The 23,011-nt window shown below is 31.5% G+C and overlaps 1 protein-coding gene across 2 annotated transcripts in view; it reads right to left on the minus strand.

The window, feature by feature from the left end:
- Positions 1-2,855: 2,855 nt before the first annotated feature.
- The window catches only part of LOC139485208 (protein WWC2-like), a 36,013-nt gene continuing 15,857 nt past the window's right edge, over positions 2,856-23,011 (minus strand). The window contains exons 10-25 of one of the 2 annotated variants that reach the window (XM_071269483.1): positions 22,473-22,562; positions 21,299-22,111; positions 20,447-20,509; positions 19,970-20,056; positions 18,246-18,435; positions 17,555-17,728; positions 16,829-16,908; positions 16,314-16,417; positions 13,071-13,168; positions 12,410-12,658; positions 12,023-12,118; positions 11,534-11,693; positions 10,856-10,929; positions 10,265-10,300; positions 8,543-8,667; positions 2,856-7,187 (exon numbers count right to left, since the gene is read on the minus strand). In XM_071269483.1, coding sequence (XP_071125584.1) covers positions 7,055-7,187; positions 8,543-8,667; positions 10,265-10,300; positions 10,856-10,929; positions 11,534-11,693; positions 12,023-12,118; positions 12,410-12,658; positions 13,071-13,168; positions 16,314-16,417; positions 16,829-16,908; positions 17,555-17,728; positions 18,246-18,435; positions 19,970-20,056; positions 20,447-20,509; positions 21,299-22,111; positions 22,473-22,562 — 2,572 coding nt within the window. In that variant the 3' untranslated portion in view covers positions 2,856-7,054. The remainder of the gene's footprint in view (positions 7,188-8,542; positions 8,668-10,264; positions 10,301-10,855; positions 10,930-11,533; positions 11,694-12,022; positions 12,119-12,409; positions 12,659-13,070; positions 13,169-16,313; positions 16,418-16,828; positions 16,909-17,554; positions 17,729-18,245; positions 18,436-19,969; positions 20,057-20,446; positions 20,510-21,298; positions 22,112-22,472; positions 22,563-23,011) is intronic. The other variant, XM_071269484.1, reaches the window with a different exon arrangement.

Consider the following 23,011-nt stretch of genomic DNA (forward strand, 5'->3'; position numbering starts at 1 on the left):
TAGAGAATTTATTCCAATTTCACGGTCCACTAAACATAGAAAATGATAGTGTGAGTAGGGCATCCGTGTACTGTGGACACATTCTTGTTATAATTAAATCAGTGCTTATATTGAACAGATTGAAAATATATTATTGATATTGAATAAATACTGTATCACATGCAGTTTATGTGAGTTTATACATGTATTTCAATCAACAAAGAAGATATTTTTTTGGTCAGGCAAATTAATCAATGAGTGATAGATTTCTCCTAGAAATAATTTAAATATCCAAGTGAATAAACTACACAGAGAACAATAGCTATTGTATTGATTCAATGGGACAGGTAAACTTGCAAAAGTTTAAATACCTCGGTCAAGAGCAGACGACTCTGTGGTAAACTTTCATTTGGTTCACAATAATAACAATTCAGTTAAAGATAATGACTGAATGGTGCTGCTTTTATGGAATTGTTTGAAGAGAGTTTTCACATTTTTCCAGACACTGAAGCTTGATTTTTTTTTTTCAGGAAAATTTTTGTTTAAAAATATTGCAACCAGTCCATTTTAGACTTTGACCTTGTTTTACATTAAAACAACAAATTCTTTTCCAACTCGCTCTTCAAAGGTTGTTTATTTTTGTAAATTTACTAGTGTTGTCAAATTGTTCACTTTTGCCTAAGCGGTTATTCAGATAATCGTTCAACCGATTAACCAGTTAACCGGTAGTTTAAGTTGATGTTTGCATGCCTTATCTATAGTACCCTACACATAAATATAAGAAGATGTGGTATGAGTGTCAATGTGAAAACCTTTCATCCAAGTCATATATTTACGTTTCTATAATACAATGAATTGAAGTTTGTCCTTTGGTATTATAAGGCTTGTCTGTGAAGATTCCTGACTAAGTTTGACTTTTAATAATCAAATACACCATATCAACTACAAACTATCAAAATTGAGAGAAAAAAGAATGTGTCCTCAGTACACGAATGCCCCACTCGCACTATCATTTTCTATGTTCAGTGGACTGTGAAATTGGGGTAAACGCTCTAATTTGGCATTAAAATTAAAAAGATCATATCATAGGGAACATGTATACTAAGTTTGAAGTCGATTGGACTTCAACTTCATCAAAAACTACCTTGACCAAAAACTTTAACCTGAAGCGGGACAGACGGACGAATGAAAGAACGAACGAACGGACGGACGGACAGACGAACGGACGCACAGACCAGAAAACATAATGCCCCTCTACTATCGTAGGTGGGGCATAAAAATCCTGTTAACTGGTTAGCGTTTTTGGTATTTGGTATTCAGTCGTTCAAACGGTTAACCTTTGACAACACTAAAATTTACCTTTGTCCGTCACTGTCTGCATGTATGTTCAAAGATCCCTCAATTATTCAGAGCCCCCTCGATAGCTACCAGGGTACATTGCAATCTGTGTACACTTCCTTACAGGATAAATGGAGATGTGTCACAAACCTACATACATCCCATCTGTGGAAATAAAAGCCCAATACCAAGTGAGCTTTAGGAAGTATATTATGGTTGAGCAATCTTACTTATAGTGAGTAGCCTATAGCTGGTTAGGGCCATTGTTGTTTAGGTTTTTTTAATATAAGTAAAATTCCTCTTCCACTATGTATGTTAATTTTTATTTAAACTAATATACAATACATATTCTGCCTCTGATGGAGGTCCTTTATGGACCGAAACTGGTCAGGCTATGAAACATCACCAGGCGCTGTTAATTATGTGTATTATACACATAATTAATATGGCTTCTACTAACGAAAGCTCCATTTGGAGTTAATGTGTTTAGAGACCACTTGTGTCAGTACACCTTTCCTATATTGCCTAATATACAATACAGTAATTTATTGCATATTGAGTCATTTAAGTTTTGAAACAAGATAATGATGACAAGTAATTGGTTTTTATTATCCAGTGGCAAATACAACATGTATATCACAGAACATGCAGTGCTTTGTTCAGATCTGACGAGTATCCATAAACAGCAGATTTTGAGACCACTGTTCCAGGTGAGTGGGAGGGTTCAACTCTGACAAACATATTTAATTCTGCACCTTCTTTATGTGCCTTTACTTAGTCAGACTCCTGTTATTCATTGGTTGATGTCTGTCATATTTTTTCAATTATTGTTTTGTAATAAATCTGGTCCATGTTTTTTTCCATTTGAATTGTTTTATCTTTTTATCATGTCTGTGCCTTCTGTATTGAATATTTCATTATGGGTTTTGTTCATTGTAGAAAGCTGTAGAGTACACTTTACTTGTAGTTGTTTACATATACTTTATTAGGACTTAGATGGACAGTTATCTCATCATCAATCATACCACATCTTATCATATAGTTCAAAAGATAGCTGTAGCCAGGAAGACATGTCACCCTACCCAGACACATTAGTTTGATATCAAGCTGGATCACTCTTTTTTTTACTCCTAAATGCTGATAAAAGTAGTAAATAACAGTTTTCATATCTTTGGTTTGACCCAAGAATGGTATCAAACCCAAGACCATCCACATACAGGTGAAATGCTACCACAAGACCACCAAGGCAGTTTAAATTTCAGAAGGCAAGCATCATTATGAAACAGACGTCTCCTAGCTTTGGATAGGCAGATTTGTCGGCAATATAGCCATCTCATTCCACCACAATTTGGGACAGTGATGTAGTAGTGGAACAGAGCTGCAAAATAATTTTAATACTTTTTATGTCCCAACAATAGTGGAGTGGGCACTGAGTTTTACCCTTGACTGTCTGTAAGTCCCTACGTCCAAAAATTGGTTTCCGGTTTCTAACTTTATTTTTCTTGTATTTGGCAAAAAAATTAAACAGACAAGTAATGTAAAAATATTTTGCTTTATTTATGCAAAATATAAATATGACATTTGATGACAAACTGTTGTCCTGAGTATCTTATACAGAGTTATTCCCCTTAGGTTTGTTTCCCTTTCTAATGTTCTAATGTATTAACAAATACTTTTTTACTTAATTTTCAAATATTATTAAAAGTTTCTTATAAAATCTTTAAATAAAATACATTCCAGTTTTTAAAAAATTATAATTTATATAAAACTTTAAATCATTTAAAAAGATTTAATTAAGAACTTTTTTTAAGGGTTAATTAACAAAACTTGCTTTGGACAACTGAATCCATAAACCTCATTACTAATAATATCACATTCTGGCACACAACTAACAACAAAACAACAGTAATGTTACTCAACAACTACCATGAGATTTCTGTTGAACTGATTTATCTCCCTTGATTTACCGGTAGTGAACATGTGCACAACATAGAAATTGATGAGGAACTATTAAAATTCCCGGTCTGTCTCAAAAAGGGATACAAAAAAAGTTGTAAACAATCATTTTCTGTTAAAAAAGCAAACACAATGCTTGTTCAGACTTGTAATGAAACTCCAGAACAATTGTTTGTAACTATGGCAACAATATCTAGTCCCAGTTGTTTTATTCAGAGCATCATTGTTTTTTATACTATCAATAAGTATTCAATTATTCAAAGAAATATAAAGTATATAAAAACTTTGCCATTTGTTTCATAATAAACCACATGAAAACTAAAAATGAACAGGCCATTTATAAAACTAGAGACTGTTGAAGCTAAAAAGAACAGGACGCAATGCCATTTATAGAATAAGTGAGCACATGAAAACTAAGATGAACTGAATATTAAGCCATTTACACCACAATCGACCAAATGAAAGTTTAAACAGATAATGCAAGTATAACATTTAAATCACAACTTTATAAAACTTCAAATTTCCTTGGGAAGTAGTAGGAAACATACAATTAGTTTATACAAATTGTTGGAAAATATGTCTTCACATCTAAGTCATTACAAACTTTCTAGGTCTTCCCTCAGCTTTTAATATGGTATAAATGCCTCAAGATATAGTCAGCGAAATAAAGATACTTCACATAATTTTATTTAACTTTTAACTACTGCAGATTCATTTATTTTCGTGGGTACCAACTTTCATGGATAGAGGAAAACATGTGTTTTCATGGATATAAAACTTTGTGGTTTAACCAATCACTGCATACAAAGTGTAGATTTTTTTATTAGTTGGTCATTTGAATTCGTGGTTCACCTGTACCCATGAAACCCTAGAAAATTGGTATTCAACAAATAATAATGACCAGACAGATTTTTTCTGAATATATCTCAATAGATATGCCATATTTTGTCAGGTCAACCAACTTTTCAAAGACATTTTTTTCTAAATCAGTTCAACTTTTATCATCATGGTATTTATTAAAGTAAATGAATATATGGTATACATAGAATATATAAAATGAACAAATAAACAACGAATAAATATGAAGTTTGACAAAAATTAATGTTATGTATAAATGATAAATGTTACTTTATATATTGTACATAGTACATTGCATATAATATTCCATCACATTCTGAATGATATAAAAATATTTCTACTTACAATGTTTGCATAATACGCTACAGACAAATATTACCTATTTTTGCCGTAAACTAAACATCAAGTATGGTAATAACTATATTTACAAATGTTTGACAGACTTAAGCTATTCCAACAATAAATAATCACAAGTCTCCCCTTCCCTTGTAAAACCACAAAATATTGATAGCGTGAATAACAAATTTAACACATGGTGTACACAGAAGTCAAACTGGGAAAATATATTGTATCATATTAAAATATCAACATTTTTAATTGACCAAAAAAATAATAACTATAACCATTTTGTACATAACAATCTAAATTATAATATTTTTCATCAAAAGTATGAATAATCAAACAAAATTTTCTTGAAAATCCTGATAAACTTTTCAGTTCCAAGTTCAATTTTTTTATAATCTTTACAATTCTAGTGCCAACTTTATAACATTTTCAATGCTAGTTTTAACAATTAAACAATAATGCTAATATAAGCATCTAGCTTCATAACAAAACTAGCATAAATATTTACAGAGAGTTATATATAATTAGGATAACCAGAACATCTAGCTTCATAAAAAAGCTTGCTCAATATTTACAATTAGGAAAACCAGAACAAAGCTTTAAGCTTCATAAAAAGCTTGCTCAATATTTACAAATTGGCCTTGATTTAAAGGCAATGGTTGCAAAAGCTTCATGACAAAGCTGCTTACAATACACAGCATTTTTACCAAAGTAACTTTTTTTCACATATGTTTATAGCAAGTAATTCTTTACACATATTTTTAAGTAAGAAAATTCATTGAGGCATTCAACACAGTGGCAAAAGTTGTGTTTTTCTAAATCAACTATACATTGGTCATATACATGCTACTTTCAGAAGCAGCTGAACAAAACCTACACATTCATTACATTATATCAATTTAATGATGATGTAAATATTTAATCAAAAATTGTTTTTAAAATATAGAATATTGAAACTATAAAATCTCATTTTTTACAAATTTTGCCAGTGTACCGATGACATCATTATTTTAGCACCCCATATATTCATGATTAAGGAAAAAATAATAATCATGGAAAGAGTAAAAAAATTTGACTGACCAGCAGAACAAAATATCACATATAAAATATCTAAAAAACTTTTTTGATTAAACTAACACAAATCATATGTACAAATATAAAGGGAGTGTATAAAAAGAAAGCGATCTTTAAAAGACCAAATTTCAAAAGGCATCTGATTTACATCAGAAAGAAAATGAATGATTCTATATACAAAACCCCTTTTATATAACCAATTTTGTTACCTTAAGATAAAGTAAAACAGAGAAAAATGATACCAGTTATTTATGCGTAGCCTTGTCAAGATATAGATATTTTAATTCATATATGAAAGGGACTTATCAGGGTTCTTAAGTGTGACTGAAAAAATTCGATGTTTTAGTAAGATGAATTCATTGTGAGAAATCTTCCATTCATATCCCCTCAAGGACTTATGAAAGTCTGACATCTATTGATTGATTTTAATACAAGCTTGAAAAGGCAAACTGACTCCTACAACAAGCTTTCACACCTGCTAACTTTTCTGTAATAAACTAAAATGATACTAGCAGAAGCTCAGTTCTCATACTAGTCTACTGTACAGTTAAACATTTTTTTTCTTCAAAATTTGGCACAAATATGTCATTAAACTGACATTAAAAAAATGTAAATACTGGTACATAATATCAATGTTTTTACTACAAAACTAAGATCTTGCACAGGATAATTTTGGAAAAAATCTTACAACTTAGATTAATAATATGGCTTCAACAATTTAGTATACCTACCATAATTTTTGTTGTAAGATTTTTTTGTGAGCCAGATATACCCTGTACAAGTAAAGCGTAACTGTTTTAAGGATCAATTTATTGATGAAATATATGTCCCTAATCTAGGATTATAATATACATTGTTTATTTTATATGGAGTCAGACTTTATCAAATGTTGATTTAATTCATTACAATGTGAAATGAGCCTGAAGATACCTGATAAATATTTTCTATTAATGCCATAATAATTTACTAATATTAAACTACTTGCAAACTATTTTCTGAGGGTATGTCGGTTTGAAAGAGTGTACATATGTTTTATTTTTACTCAACTACATTTGGTAGTTAATTTGTATAAATCACAAAAATCTAATCAACTTATTAAACTGATTTGAAATAAATATCTTTCAAGAAACTTGATATCACATTCCTCATTATTGCTCGAAAAAATTACATTTCAATATTCAATATAATGCTTAATCTAGTAACCACAAAAATGTTTTCAACAACCTTATATCTCTCTCTCCCTTTCAAGTTCACAACCAAAACAACCAACTCTCAATTGGAATAACAACTCGGAATTCTACAAAACGTGGAATGACACACTATCAGCTTCACAAAGAAGCTTGACAAACTATCAGCTCCACAAAGAAGCTTGACAACTGTTATAATCAATTGTGTAAATAGTCACTGACAACATCCCAAATGCTTTGCTGAATCATCTGTGTGTTTGAGACACTGTGTAAGCATGTGTTAACTCTTCAGTATAAAAACATTTTGATGATTCCTTTTACACTTCCTCCCCTTTTCTATCATCATCGTTGAGAAATTCCTCTATGGTCGGGTCATCAGCATTGTCGGTACTCTCGTTTGGTATTACAGGCACAGTCATGTTAGGTGTGGTGAAAAAGGCCATCTTCTCTCTATAATATATGTAACAAAATAAACTTAGGTATTACAGGCACAGTCATGTTAGGTGTGGTGAAAAGGCCATCTTCTCTCTATAATATGTAACAAAATAAACTTAGGTATTACAGGCACAGTCATGTTAGGTGTGGTGAAAAAGGCCATCTTCTCTCTATAATATGTAACAAAATAAACTTAGGTATTACAGGCACAGTCATGTTAGGTGTGGTGAAAAAGGCCATCTTCTCTCTATAATATATGTAACAAAATAAACATCAAACTTGATAAAAAAGACTATTTTCAAATCTCACTCATTGTTTTACATAATTTTTTTTTACTGTTTTATGTAGTTCAGCTAAAGGAGTTGTGTGAACTTAGTTCATAAAATTTCAGAATGCGTGTTTTTAGGTGACCTGTGAATTTGTATAAGCTAGCTATAGACTTGTTCAAGGGCATACAATACAGTTACAGGAGAGGCAATGACGTTGCCAACGTTAATTGTTATTTTCGCCATGTCAATCGGTGACTTATCGGGAAAAGATGCAGTTTTTGGCTGATTTTTATCATTCAAACTGATTTAACTTGAAAACGAGTTTTTATGGACCCCTCTTTTTTAAAATAATATTTCGTTTGATTATGTAAGAAGATTATGTGTACCAATTTTCATGAAAACCTAAATAGTGCAATTTTTTTTAATTTGATTAATATACAGCAAAAATTGCATTTTTTTCTACATTCATGAACATTTGAGAAATTTGAATTATTTGTAAAACTAAAATGTACAGATATATACATTATTTATATATAACACATAAACTACAAATAATTTAACAAAAAACAGCCAATGTTTATCTTTTAAAACAAAAAAGTTATGTATTTCTATCGAAAGGAAAAATATGTCCACAAATTCGTATTTTGAGGAAATATCTGAAATTTGAACCTCAATTTACTCAAAAATAGCACATGAAGGTTTATTTTTTATCATATATTTGATTTAATCAGGTAAAAAATAGCCTACATGCAAATTTTCATCAAATTTTCAATATGGGATCAAAACTGTATCGTATGCTCTTAACAAGTTTATCTATCATCCTTTTATTTATTACTGTGCTATGATGTAAATTTCTGCTAACAACAACGGTTTCCATTTAATAGTAAAGAAAGGTATTATTGATATCATCCTTCATCTATCACACAAGCAAACTTCTATTCCCTGTTCTATGTACATACAGAGGTAGATATGCTGTAATGATTATACCTAAAACAATTGTCACTTATAAACAACATTCACTGCAGAATTCAGGAATTTTCAAGAGACAAAATGAGCTATTCTTATTTATTTAGTACCAATATTTGACAACATGAATCATACCTGAAGTTTAAAGCATTTGAGTTCGGACTATTCCTCTTTAACATTTGTACTTCCTTTGTCACTTTCTTCATCAAATGTTGAGCTCTTCTGTCTTGTTTTGTTAATGTTCTCTTCTCCTTTTGAACCTTCAATAAATACAAAACACATTGGTATACATTGTATTATCAACTTGTAAGAAAGATGGTTCCACTGGTTTACATATCTTATAAAACTTGTATTGAACTAGATTCATTTGAGCTCGTTTTCTTTTCTTTTAAGCAGTCTAAAAAGGTTTTCACAGGGCCATTATATTTATTTATAGTTCATATAGGTTTACAACTTTAGTTTTTAGCGATATAAACTGACAGAACTATGTATATTATACTTAAAGAAACATTTCTTCTCTATTATTCCATCTTCCATTTTGCTCAATTTATTAATATTTCTTGTCATGGACATTTACAAGGTAAAGTTAATGTACTCAGCTTAATAATTATGTACAGAAATTTAGTGAGAATATAAATTGAAATATTTGTGCAATCTTTTCTCAAAAAATGAATACAATGCATGCCCAAAAAATTGAAAGTACAACACATTTCATTTATATCAAACACATCCAGGTCCTTAAACTGACTATAATAGAGATAATTTTTGCAACTACAATGTAATATCTATTCCATTGAAATAATATACCTATTGTTGAAAGAAAATTAAAAATGTTCTAACAATTCGAAGTACATTTTTTTTCTCTAATAATGTCCCCCCTATATACTGGTCAATTTTTGATAAAATATTAACACTGAAGCAATCAAAAGACACTCAACTTAATCAAATCATGGCAAGTGATGGTTAAAATGTTTAATAAACAGAATCTAGTTCCATAGAAGGGACACAGTGAGACTCTAGGGATGGACATCAAGTGGAAATGTAACGGACATTCTAAATTTACCTCTATAGGTGGTATAGGCCTAACACTAACAAGACAGATTCTGAATACAACTTTCTTTTATATGGAAAGCACACAGGAGAAAAATTCTAAAACACTTTACACTCTGTGGATGTTTACCAATTGAAAAACCAAAAATCTTTTAATTGATCAAAGTAAAGAATAGGTGCACAAAATAACGCAGTCATATATTGCTAAACTTTTCATTAAAATCAAGACAAGATCAAGAAATATTATACCTCCCCCTTTTAAGGGGGTTAAAGCTATTCAGAAACTATTAAGACAAATAACAACAATAAAAGTAGTGTTCTTTGTTATATGGTTATTTCCCTGTGTATATTGGATATACCATACATAAAAAAAATGTTATAATGCATATGATAGCATTTATATATATTTTTTACGTGAGGGCTGTTACAACATGTTTTAGTGGACATTACTGGTGTACATAATATACTGCATAAATGGTGATATCAAGTTGTTTAGATCTATTTATAAATTTGTAAAATTTGTGTATCTGTTTCCAATTTTGAAGTACAAATTAAAGACTAGCATGCTCATGCTAACATTCATTCGTAAATAAAGAAAATTTAAATCATTCATATCATAACATAATATTTATGCAGAGTGTTATAAGTTCTTTTTATTTGTTTTTATATAAGTATTAAAATATATTTACACAACACATGATCATATACACAAAGAGTAAAATCTTGACCATGCAATCTTATACATATATTGGGTGTGAGACACGTACAAAAATATCAAAATATTAAAATCATGCCAGGAACTCTTACATGTCTTTCTTGTGTTGTCTTAATCATTTTTAATGTCTGCAATATAAAGACCAACTTAATTTTGAACAAGGATTTCTGAACAAGCTCAACAGCTTAGAAGACATTTTCAATCAAAATATTTTTTTTAACCTAGATGTCAAGTTTCCATCATAATATCTATTGTGAATCAGTTATTTTGATCCATATGGCTACATTTCTTGGTTCTTATCTTCTTTGCATTTAATATAATAAGCATTTTTATTTTGACTTACATATTGATGTGTAGAAAGTTTTACATATGAAGAGCATTTCTACTTCTAAAACACATCTTTTCACATTATAAACACCAATAGTCTATCATTAGTTTATATTTTTTGGCATAAATATGTCCAGAATAACAAGAATGTAAAAATTTTCCACTGCTTGAAGATAAAATTCATGACACAAAACCACATGTCAATGGTATATTTACTTTTACTCCATAAGAATGAAATAAGGTGGCTAAATAGATTCTCCTTTACTATTGCAAATTTCAATCCAATTTTAATTTCTTTAAAGAAACTGCAAAGGTTAAACTATGTTTGTATATACATCACCAAGTTTGATACATACCAGTTTATCAGCATCCGACAGAAGTTTATGAAAATGTTCATCATCAGCTAACCATGGTGGTAACTCTGACTGTCCTGGAAATAAGAAATATATCCAATTAAAGTATACACTTAGGTCAGCAGTTCACATACATGTAAATAACAAGATTTACATTTTAAACAGTCAAAAGCAGGAAATATTTATTGTAACTTTTGCTTTGTGCTTTATTTTCTGACATTGATATTAATTAACCATTTTGTTTTGGCCTGGTATCATTTTTAAAAGTATTAAAGCTGAAATAAATTTATATTTCTAACAAGAATGTGTCCCCAGTACACGGATGCCCCATCCACACTATCATTTTCTATGTTCAGTGGACCGTGAAAATGGGAGAAAATCTCTACTTTGGCATTAAAATTAGAAAGATTATATCATAGAGAACATATGTACTAAGTTTCAAGTTGACTGGACTTCAACTTCATCAAAAACTACCTCAACCAAAAACTTTAACCTGAAGCAGGACAGATGGACGTACGAACAACGAATGAACAAACAAATGAACGAACGAAACGAACGAACAAACAGACTGACGAACAGACCAGGAAACATAATGCCTATTAATGGGGCATAAAAACGACTTGCAAACATTTGACCAACAGTATACCATACATCTCATTGAACCCTTTTTTCACTACTGACCTTTTGATTTTGCATCTTCCAATAACGTCTTAAGTTGTTTAAGTCTGTTTATTTCATCATGAAGATGCGTGAGTTTTGTCTGTGAAGCCTGTAGATCAAGTTCTAAATCCAAAGATGTACGAGGTGGCACCTTTCTTCCCTTCTCCACAATACTGGGTGGCTAAAAAAAAATATTATCTTTTTAAGAACTTTTAATTTAATTGCACTACTCCTCTAACCTATTTTTCTCAGATTATCATTTAAAAATACATTTGATTATACTTAATTTTTTTATAACATGGTCCAGTTTTGAGTGCCAAACCAGTTTACACATAGATAATTTCAGATTTAAAGAACACCAATATCAGCATTTAGAAATGACTCCTCCTATGATTTTTCAATTGCAAATTATAATGATATTTCTTACAGCTAAAGGTAGTATGCCAAAACATTTTGTAAAATTTTTTTGAAACAAACACTTATTTTTTGTTGCTTATTGCTTAAACGTACTTTCTTCCATCTCAAACTTCTGCGCTCCATAGAATGCCGATGAAAAGATCCCTTTTTGAAATTAGGCATTGACCCATCACTGTCACTTCTGTTAAGCTACAATAAATCAAATATAAACGGTTGTGAAATCCTGTAATCAATTTACCAAAATAAAATTTCATTTACTTGTCAGCATTGAGTAAATCCTCATTATTATAACTGTATTTAGGTCAACCTTATTCAAGATTTAACTTTCTGGACTGAATAAAGTTTTCATTAAAGGAACCATTTTTATAAATTATTGATAAAACTTTTCTGAGGGTTTGTATTATGAAAAGATCCGTTTAAAAAGAACTTCTGTACTTACATCAAGAATTCTACTCTTTTCAATTTATCTATGATACCTACCTTGCATATATAATTAGACCCTGGTCTGCAGGCTGGAGAGAAGGTCTGTGATCTCCGTATTGTACTACTACGTATACTGTCTTGTGTTCTACGTTTGATTGGTGGACGATCAGAGTACCTTGCTTCTGTGTTAGTCTCTTTGTCACAGCGTTCAGCAGAATCATCTTGTTCAATAAAATCGTCATTGCAAGCAATGTCGACAGCATGATCAAACTCTTCCAGGATCTCCTGAATTTTCTCATTGTAATCCTAAAAATTTAAATTATTCATTCTTCAAAATTTATTAGTGCTGAAACATTTAGCCGATCTAAAAGTAAATGCAAAAAAGATGTTAAAGTGTTAAAAAAAACACCAAAATTTCTCTCAAAATAAACCTACATTTCATTGACTACATTGTAATTTTTCAATTGTCAAAGACAAATCTTAGATGACTGATTTTTTTACCCTTGAGTATAAAATGATTGAATGAACATAAATAAGACATTTTTACATAATAATGAAATCGGCAACAACACATTTATAGACATTTTGTTAGGTTAACTACACGGTAGCCTTTGAAAAGATGTGAAGGGCTGAAGGCACTCAGGCTTAACTTATTGGACAGTTACTTTTTATGTAAACAGATACTAGTATGTAACTAGATACAAATATTAAAACTTACTGCTTCATCTTCCTCGTCCATTTCATCCTCATCTTCATCGTCTCCTATAGTAAATCGACTTCCTTCAGTGTCATTGTGGCGCTGCATTTCATCTGCACCTATAATGTTCATACATTTAGATTTAAACATTTTGTTAAGTAGAGATATAAATGTTGTACAAAGTTTGATTAACTTTGTTTAACTGTGGTTGTTGCAAAATTTTCACTTGATATTTTTCATAGAACCATCGTTCTACCATTACTGGCCATAACTGCATTCCTGTAAAAGGTTGTCACAAGAAACTAGAGGCTCTCAAGAGCCTGTGTCGCTCACCTTGGTCTATGTGCATATTAAACAATGGACACAGATAAATTCATGATATAATTGTGTTTTGGTGATGGTGATGTGTTTGTAGATCTTACTTTACTGAACATTCTTGTTGCTACAATTATCTTTATCTATAATGAACTTGGCCCAGTAATTACAGTGGAAAATATTTTCTAAAAATTTACAAAAATTTATGAAAAATGCTAAAAATTAACTATAAACGGCAATAACTCCTTAAGGAGTCAATTGACTATTTTGGTCATGTTGACTTATTTGTAAATCAAACTTTGCTGAACATTATTGCTGTTTACAGTTTATCTCTATCTATAATAATATTCAAGATACCAATTCAGGGGCAGTAACCAAACAACGGGTTGTCGGATTCATCTGAAAATTCGAGGGCAGAAAGATCTTGACCTGATAAACAATTATACCCCATGTCAGATTTGCTCTAAGTGCTTTGGTTTTTGAGTTATAAGCCAAAAACTGCATTTTACCCCTATATTCTATTTTTAGCCATGGCGGCCATCTTGGTTGGTTGGCCTGGTCACGCCACACATTTTTTAAACTAGATACCCCATGACAATTGTGGCCAAGTTTGGTTTAATTTGGCCCAGTAGTTTCAGAGGAGAAGATTTTTGTAAAAGATTACTAAGATTTACGAAAAAATGGTTAAAATTTGACTATAAAGGGAAATAACTCCTAAAGAGGTCAGCTGACCATTTCCTTTGCATTGAGGTTTTTGTAAATCTTACTTTGCTGAACATTATTGCTGTTTACAGTTTATCTCTATCTATAATAATATTCAACATAATAACCAAAAACAGCAAAATTTCCTTAAAAATACCAATTCAGGGGCAGCAACCCAACAACAGGTTGTCGGATTCATCTGAAAATTTCAGGACAGATAGATCTTGACCTGATAAACACTTTTAACCCGTCAGATTTGCTCTAAATGCTTCGATTTTTGAGTTATAAGCCAAAAACTGCATTTTACCCCTATGTTCTATTTTTAGCCATGGTGGCCATCTTGGTTACTTGGCCGGGTCACGCCACACATTTTTTAAACTAGATACCCCAAAGATGACTGTGGCCAAGTTTGGATTAATTTGGCACAGTAGTTTCAGAGGAGAAGATTTTTGTAAAAGATTTCTAAGATTTACGAAAAATGGTTAAAAATTGACTATAAAGGTCAATAACTTCTAAAGGGGTCAATTGACCATTTTGGTCATGTTGACTTATTTGTAAATCTAACTTTGCTGAACATTATTGCTGTTTACAGTTTATCTCTATCTATAATAATATTCAAGATAATAACCAAAAACAGCAAAAATTCCCTAAAATTACCAATTCAGGGGCAGCAACCCAACAATGGGTTGTCGGATTCATCTGAAAATTTGAGGGCAGAAAGATCTTGACCTGATAAACAATTATACCCCATGTCAGATTTGCTCTAAGTGCTTTGGTTTTTGAGTTATAAGCCAAAAACTGCATTTTACCCCTATATTCTATTTTTAGCCATGGCGGCCATCTTGGTTGGTTGGCCTGGTCACGCCACACATTTTTTAAACTAGATACCCCATGACAATTGTGGCCAAGTTTGGTTTAATTTGGCCCAGTAGTTTCAGAGGAGAAGATTTTTGTAAAAGATTACTAAGATTTACGAAAAAATGGTTAAAATTTGACTATAAAGGGAAATAACTCCTAAAGAGGTCAGCTGACCATTTCCTTTGCATTGAGGTTTTTGTAAATCTTACTTTGCTGAACATTATTGCTGTTTACAGTTTATCTCTATCTATAATAATATTCAACATAATAACCAAAAACAGCAAAATTTCCTTAAAAATACCAATTCAGGGGCAGCAACCCAACAACAGGTTGTCGGATTCATCTGAAAATTTCAGGACAGATAGATCTTGACCTGATAAACACTTTTAACCCGTCAGATTTGCTCTAAATGCTTCGATTTTTGAGTTATAAGCCAAAAACTGCATTTTACCCCTATGTTCTATTTTTAGCCATGGTGGCCATCTTGGTTACTTGGCCGGGTCACGCCACACATTTTTTAAACTAGATACCCCAAAGATGACTGTGGCCAAGTTTGGATTAATTTGGCACAGTAGTTTCAGAGGAGAAGATTTTTGTAAAAGATTTCTAAGATTTACGAAAAATGGTTAAAAATTGACTATAAAGGTCAATAACTTCTAAAGGGGTCAATTGACCATTTTGGTCATGTTGACTTATTTGTAAATCTAACTTTGCTGAACATTATTGCTGTTTACAGTTTATCTCTATCTATAATAATATTCAAGATAATAACCAAAAACAGCAAAAATTCCCTAAAATTACCAATTCAGGGGCAGCAACCCAACAATGGGTTGTCGGATTCATCTGAAAATTTGAGGGCAGAAAGATCTTGACCTGATAAACAATTTAACCCCATGTCAGATTTGCTCTAAATGCTTTGGTTTTTGAGTTATAAGCTAAAAACTGCATTTTACCCCTATGTTCTATTTTTAGCCATGGCGGCCATCTTGGTTGGTTGGCCGGGTCACGCCACACATTTTTTAAACTAGATACCCCAATGATGATTGTGGCCAAGTTTGGATTAATTTGGCCCAGTAGTTTCAGAGGAGAAGATTTTTGTAAAAGTTAACGACGACGGACGACGACGACGACGACGACGACGACGACGGACGACGGACGACGGACGCCAAGTGATGGGAAAAGCTCACTTGGCCCTTCGGGCCAGGTGAGCTAAAAATGTTGAATGCAATTTTGCAAAACTGACTGTTGTAAAACTTTAATATTTCAACTTTCTCTGCTCAAACAATAAGGTCTATGATCTAGACATCCATTTTCTTTCAAGTTTGATCAGATCAATCTAAAATAAATGATCCGACAAGTCCTTTTTTTACTTAAATGTGATAAACCTACCTTGATTTCTGGTGAGTGTTGATGTCTGAGAAGATATTATAGTTGATTCATCACTACTTTCTTCTTTCAGTACAGCAACAATTGGATGCTTCCCTTTGTGGTGACTAATGAAGAGATAGAAATATTATAAACGAGGTTTATTTATCAATAAAAGATATTTACATGTTATTTCTAAAATATTTTATAGAAGACCAAATAAAATATCAATAATTTGTAAAGCAAGAATTCACTTGTAAAAAATGCAATTATGTTAATTTTTCAGTTGCTTTCATTCGAAGCGTGTTGTTTTCATACAAGATGAAAGCATACAACAAAATTAAATAACTCTAAATCTTATAAATTTAAAGTTTCATTCTTGTTAATTCATCTTCTTGTAAAAGCCTGGACTGTCACAAATTTAAAGTATATGAAGTGCGGATGCCCTTTAAACGAAATGTGCTTTGGTCATAGTTTGTACACCTAAATAAAACAACAAAATAGATTTTGTTCTTAAATAAAAATGCCCTTATAATTACCTTTTAGTTTTGGAACTCTCTGATCCAAGCCGAGCCGAGGAAGCTTCCAATAACTGTACTACCCTATCACCTCCTTCCTTCTGTTGAAAATAATAAAAAAACAATGTATCAAATATCAAATATCTGGCCTTTCCATCATAAAACTTTACTATGTGCTCAGAGTACAAAATTTGTGCCCAAAACAATTGATTGTGCGATTTCTGACTCTTTGAGCAATTTATGACCGCAAGTCCTGGTATATTGCTTTAAACATTGAGAATGAAATTTTCCCTTATAGTTTAGTTTAGATATATATTTTAATAAATTATTTCAGATATTACTGTGAATTCAATATTTTTCATGGATACCAATATAATCGTAGATTTTCTTGATTGACTTTAACCATGAATTTAAATGTTTAACAAATTACACATTTTATATAGGCTTGTATGCATCATGGTAAAAATCAGATATTTAGGAAATACTCATTTTTTTCTCAATCCCTGAAAATAGGTATCCTAGAAAATAAATAAATATACAGTAAGACAGTTTACACTTTCACAAAGTTTAACAACTTTTCACTTGTTTCACAAGTTTTTTCTTGAGCTAGTAAATTTCGTGGTTGCCGCCATGACAGGGGCAGACAATTCCCCTTATTAACAATAATGTTCACCTTTATTAACTGATTTTTGTAGTTTGTTCTACTGTCGTTTTTACTTGTATGTTAAGTTTATTTGTTGTACATACCTGTGTTAATGATGAGGGTGCAGAAGATGACCCAGATGAAGTTGAAGATGGCTGTGATGTTTTTGGCTTGCTTCCTACATTGTCTGCTTGCATGAATTTAAAGCTCAACACATTATACCATCTCATAGAAACCATCTTGGGATCAAAGTCTGCAAGACTAACTTGAACACAACCCTGTAAAAACAGTAATTATTTAATAGATAGTCTTCTTAAATTCAATATTTTTGACTATGGCTGTTAGACATGTCAATTCAAACGGCTGCTGCCGCAAGTCTTCACTAAAAGTGCCTTCCCTTCATGTCTTATATGCTAAAATAAAATTCGCAACTTCTTACAAAATTTATAGAAATATTTTAATCTAATTACTTTTTTGAGCATCCATACTTTTCTAAGGTCATTTCTCTCTACTTGTTTATCTCAGATTCATTGGTCAAAGTAAAATTCAGGGAATATTTGGAAAACTTTTAAATGGGTTATGACTTTTGAGGTTAAAGACCATCCTGAAATGAACTTCTGTATAACATTTTATGTACTTTTGTCCCCTCATAAAAACCTCCCTGTCCTAGTTTTCTCTGTTTAAGATTTGTCTGATGTAACAGATTGAAATTTCTTTTTATGTTTATAAATAATAGTGAATGAGCTTTGGTAACTTGAACTCATTTGACAAATTGATAAAAAAAAATATACTCACCAAACACTCATCACCGAAAATATCATGTTTACTCCACACATTGACTTGAAGTGTCTTGTCTCGTACTTTATGCTCTGGTATTGTCAAATGAAAAGTCTCCGAAAATTTGGGACCCTTCAAATCTGCCAGAGGTTTCGTTTCCCACACAGATGCATTCTTCAAATGAGGTAATAAAGCTGCCTTAATATATCTGTTAGAAAGAAAATAAAAGTTTATAAATATTAATCTTTCTGCTAATAAGCAGTCTGGATACAACGATTTGAATGCAACATCGTTTGTAACACTCATTTTGATTGGATAACCTCACAAATTTTCATGGCATAAATAATGCCCTTAGTTTTCTCAATTGTATTGTTTCACATTTTCATCACGGCCTTTTGTAGCCAACTAAACAACATTGGGTTTTCTTGTTATTGGAGGCTGTACAGTTGCCAAAAACTGTGTACATCCACTTCATTTGAACTTTGGTGGATAGTTGTCTCACTGGCCACCACTCCATATCTCCTTATTTTTTTGAAAATGAACAATTTAGTCCATCAAACAAGCATGGTTATCAGTCCTGTACAAGGATCCGGAAATTTTTTCACCTAATTTCTGTCATTTTCATACAACTTAAAAGTTGATACCCCTTTTCAAAAGATGATTGCCAAAATCACATTACTGCATGAGACTCATTATGAGTATGCTCATACTCGATCGTCATGTTCGTAGCATCAACAAACTTGTTTCACAGTTGCATCGCATTTACTTCATGATTTGTCCTACCATTTTCCAAAAATCGATCCAGGGCAATTAAGGGAAGGCAGCAGTTTAAAAATAAAATGATTTTAATGACTCAAAACGATAATATTCTCAGTTATTGCTTACGTTTCTTTCGATTCTGAAGTCAAAATTCAAACCGGATGTACTGAGACAATACTAAAACGAACAATTCCGGACTCATTTCCGGGATTTGTTTTGTTTATCCAAATCACAGGAAATCATCGGCTTTTTAATTTTTTTATCTTTAATAGTGTAAGAATATTAATTAAAGTAGTTGCACTGGCTTTATTTAGGATGAAATTATTTAAAATTTACGATTAATTGTCTAAATCTGTGGAAGAGAATTTCAAGCATGCGTATTACATAGTAAACAAAGCACGTGTGTTAGAAGTAAAAAAATATTTTTTTCTACAAAATTAAACCAAGTTTTAATTTGATTTTAAATCATAATTGACAATTGTCTGACTTGTTGAGTAATTAAATATTGAAGCCAGTTGGTATGGAATTTTTATTTCTTTATAATAATAGTTTGGAGCTTGTGATTAATTGCCAGGTGTGAATTACAATGAATTAAAAACACAGGTAAAGAGATTAGCAATCATTAGCCAATAGCTCCCCGAGGCATTAATATAGTTGTTAGGAGGGCCCTAAGGATTATAACACTTTATTGAAGTGGCAGTTTAATTACAGGAAGTCGACAACTAAACAAAAATATGTTCAAAATGGCGATTTTGAAAGTCGATCTCAACGAAATGACCGAAATTATTAATGTAGAAAAATAAAATTTGACCTAAATCCCAATTAAAAGTTTAGGACATTATAGTTTCAGTTTAGGACATGACTGGCAAATATGACCGTTTCCGGACCCTTGGTCCTGTACATAGTTATTAGATACTTATCCCCATCACAAATGTTACAGACCATTTATTAACTCAAACATCAACACATTCAATACTACTTACACTTTGCCTCCAGATGGGAAAGCTAATGCTGATAAATTTCTTCCTTGTTCAATACCTATTAATAACTGACTGTCCACACCTTCATATCTACAATGTTAAGATAAATGTGTAATCCAAATGCATTTTTTTAATTATCCTTATAAAATTTAGGTTAGAATGAAATCAATCTAAAAGCAATGATTCAAAAAACTTTTACAATTAAACAGCAATTACCTTTTAATAAGGGTTTTATAGCTATCTATAAAGTACAATATGTATAATGCAATTGAAAAGTAGTTCATTTATTATTTTTTACTTATTACTGAAATGTTAACATTTCTGTGTAATTTTGGTCTCTTGTGGAGAGTTGTCTCATTGGCAATCATACCACATCTTCTTTTTTTTTATAATTATAAATTGAAAGAGGCATAGTTCGGTTTTTCTTTAATTCTATTCATATATATATATTGAATGTACTGTTTTGGTATATTTACTTACTTGAGTTTGATTTGAATTTGAGCACTTTCTAAATTCATCTCCAAGACTTCATCTAAATCATCTCTACAAAGACAAAGGCAAAAGATTTTCAACCAGGAAAAACAAATGTACTGCAATATTAGATGTTTGGAAAATGATTCGAGACAAACTTTTATATTTGTATTGTAGATCCATATGAGTTTCTAAGGGCTTTTCCACAATTAATTGTATAGGGGGAAGGAAGGCACTTTTATTAATATTTGATGGGTGGTGGTTATTCATTTAAGAAAGATTGCGTGAACATTTAAATGTAATATCCAATTTAAAATGTATGCATGGTGGTGTCAAATAAAAAGTGCCTCCCCCCCCCCCACCCCCTACATTTATTTTTGGAACAGTCCTAATAAATGTTTTTTTTTAAATGCTTTTCATGAATATTAAGTGTGTTAACTATATTAGAGTTGTATGATTTTTTGTCATTTTTCTTTAATGTCACAGGTCTGTAAGATTTGCAAACTACCGGTGAGTGGCTCAACCTTAAATTGGCCAAACAAATCTCCTTGACTTAGTTCTGATCATTAGTTGTACGTCTGCATCCACAAATAAAATTCTTTAAATTTGGGTTAAAGCTCATCTCAAAATGCTACAGTTCTTTAAATAAACTCCTATGTTCAAATAATCATGCATACAATGTTCTTTTCTTTCATTATTCAGTTAACTCAATAAATCAATATCACACATAAAAAGGTCTTTTCTTTCATCATGTTCATTATTCAGTTAACACAATAAATCAATATCACACATAAAAAGGCATAACAGGGTTTTCTAAATTACAGCTCAGTATAACATACCACATTTAAATAATCAATTTACCTTTTTGTAATATTTACTGAAGCCTCAAACACCCCACTATCTCCTGCTACAGATTCGTCACTGACTGCTGCAGATACACTCCTCGTATTCCCACCGGATAAGTTATTACACACACCAGAACTAGTCTCACTTATAGGACTCAACGGTGGAATAGATCCCAAGTCTAAATTATCAGGGTATTGTGAACGCCTCACATTATTACTGGCAACACTTTGATATCCAGGTTCACCCTGGAGTGATTGTCCTGTTGCTACTTGTACTGGTGGAGAAAATTCTGCGGTGGGATTCACTTGTAACAATGCAGGATCCCCAGTTAATTTTGATTGTTCAGCCATAATATTTAATTGCAGGCCACTAGGTGCCTCTGCAATAACACCAATGTTTGTATTTACAGAGTATGTAGGTATCTTACGTTGCCGATCTGCACCAGTCATATGTTGTTCATATGAGGGTGGAGGTCCAATATCATACGGTGAGATGGGCGGTGACACTGACGATAATGATGAGCGGGATGATAATGATTTCATTGACGATGATAAATTACTGGCCATAACACTCTGAAGGTAATTGTTTGTAGCTGCTGCTGTAGTGTCAGAAATATGAACTTCCTGTATGGGTGAAATGCTATGACCTTGAAGAAGTTTTTCTACCCTTCTGTGAAGGTCAGGTAGATCTGAAGTATGCTGTTGTTGTCCATAAATGTCTATCATACTATTTGAATTCAATGAACTACGACTAAGTGAAGATAATGATCCCATAGATCCCAGACTGGATCCCGAGGAAACAGATAATGTACTGACAGATGAATACAAACTGAAAAAGAAATTATACATGTTATAATAACAATCAATATAAAAAGATTGTGACTTTTAAAGATACTACAAATAAGTCATGGATGGTTCTCGAGTTTATAACTTCATGCTATATTATATATATTTATATATATATATAAATACTATGTTCCAATCAAGACCAAAACTTCTGCTTACATAATCATTTCTCATGGTGACCCAGCTGTCTGTCAAAAAAATATAACCTTATATTCGAAAAATAAAGGTCTTTATTTCTCTTTTTAAGCAAATTATTTTCTAACTAGTTTAAGAACAAATGTTGAAAATTACAATTCTTGTGTTACAGTTTACATAATCATTAGATTTAAAACGGTTTCTGATACCTGCGTAGCTGTGTTTCAAGAGTAGTTGCCAGGACTGTTGTATCTGACAAGTCTTTTACCAGACTTGTTCTCTCTACTTGTAACTGTAGTCTGAAAATGTACCAAATCAACATTTTTATATAAAATACTAGCTTAAACAATGTTTGGTCTATAGAATGGTATTAATGAATACAAGTTCATATGTCAAAGGTCAACTATACACTAGGTTGAAAGATCAATATGTAACTCAACACTTGAAACAATAGACAACTTTCTAGTTCGATGAAAATCCGTCAAAAACTTTGGTTTTAGTGAACATCATTAGTGCGTTTAGGGGCATCGTCACTTCCGTTCCTTTGTTGAGCAATTGGTGGGGAAAATTATTAAATGTTATAGTGCACGAATTATTCAGCAAATTAAATTCTTATAATTGATATTCTGCACTGCTATCATAAAGAAATAGTGATTAGGTAGCTATTGAACAAATATTATTTCTTAGTTATACTGCACAATGACAATCACTAAGATGCTTGATGAATGCTAATAGTGCAAGGATACAG

This window comes from Mytilus edulis, chromosome 8, assembly GCF_963676685.1.
Source record: "Mytilus edulis chromosome 8, xbMytEdul2.2, whole genome shotgun sequence".
Taxonomy (NCBI): domain Eukaryota; kingdom Metazoa; phylum Mollusca; class Bivalvia; order Mytilida; family Mytilidae; genus Mytilus; species Mytilus edulis.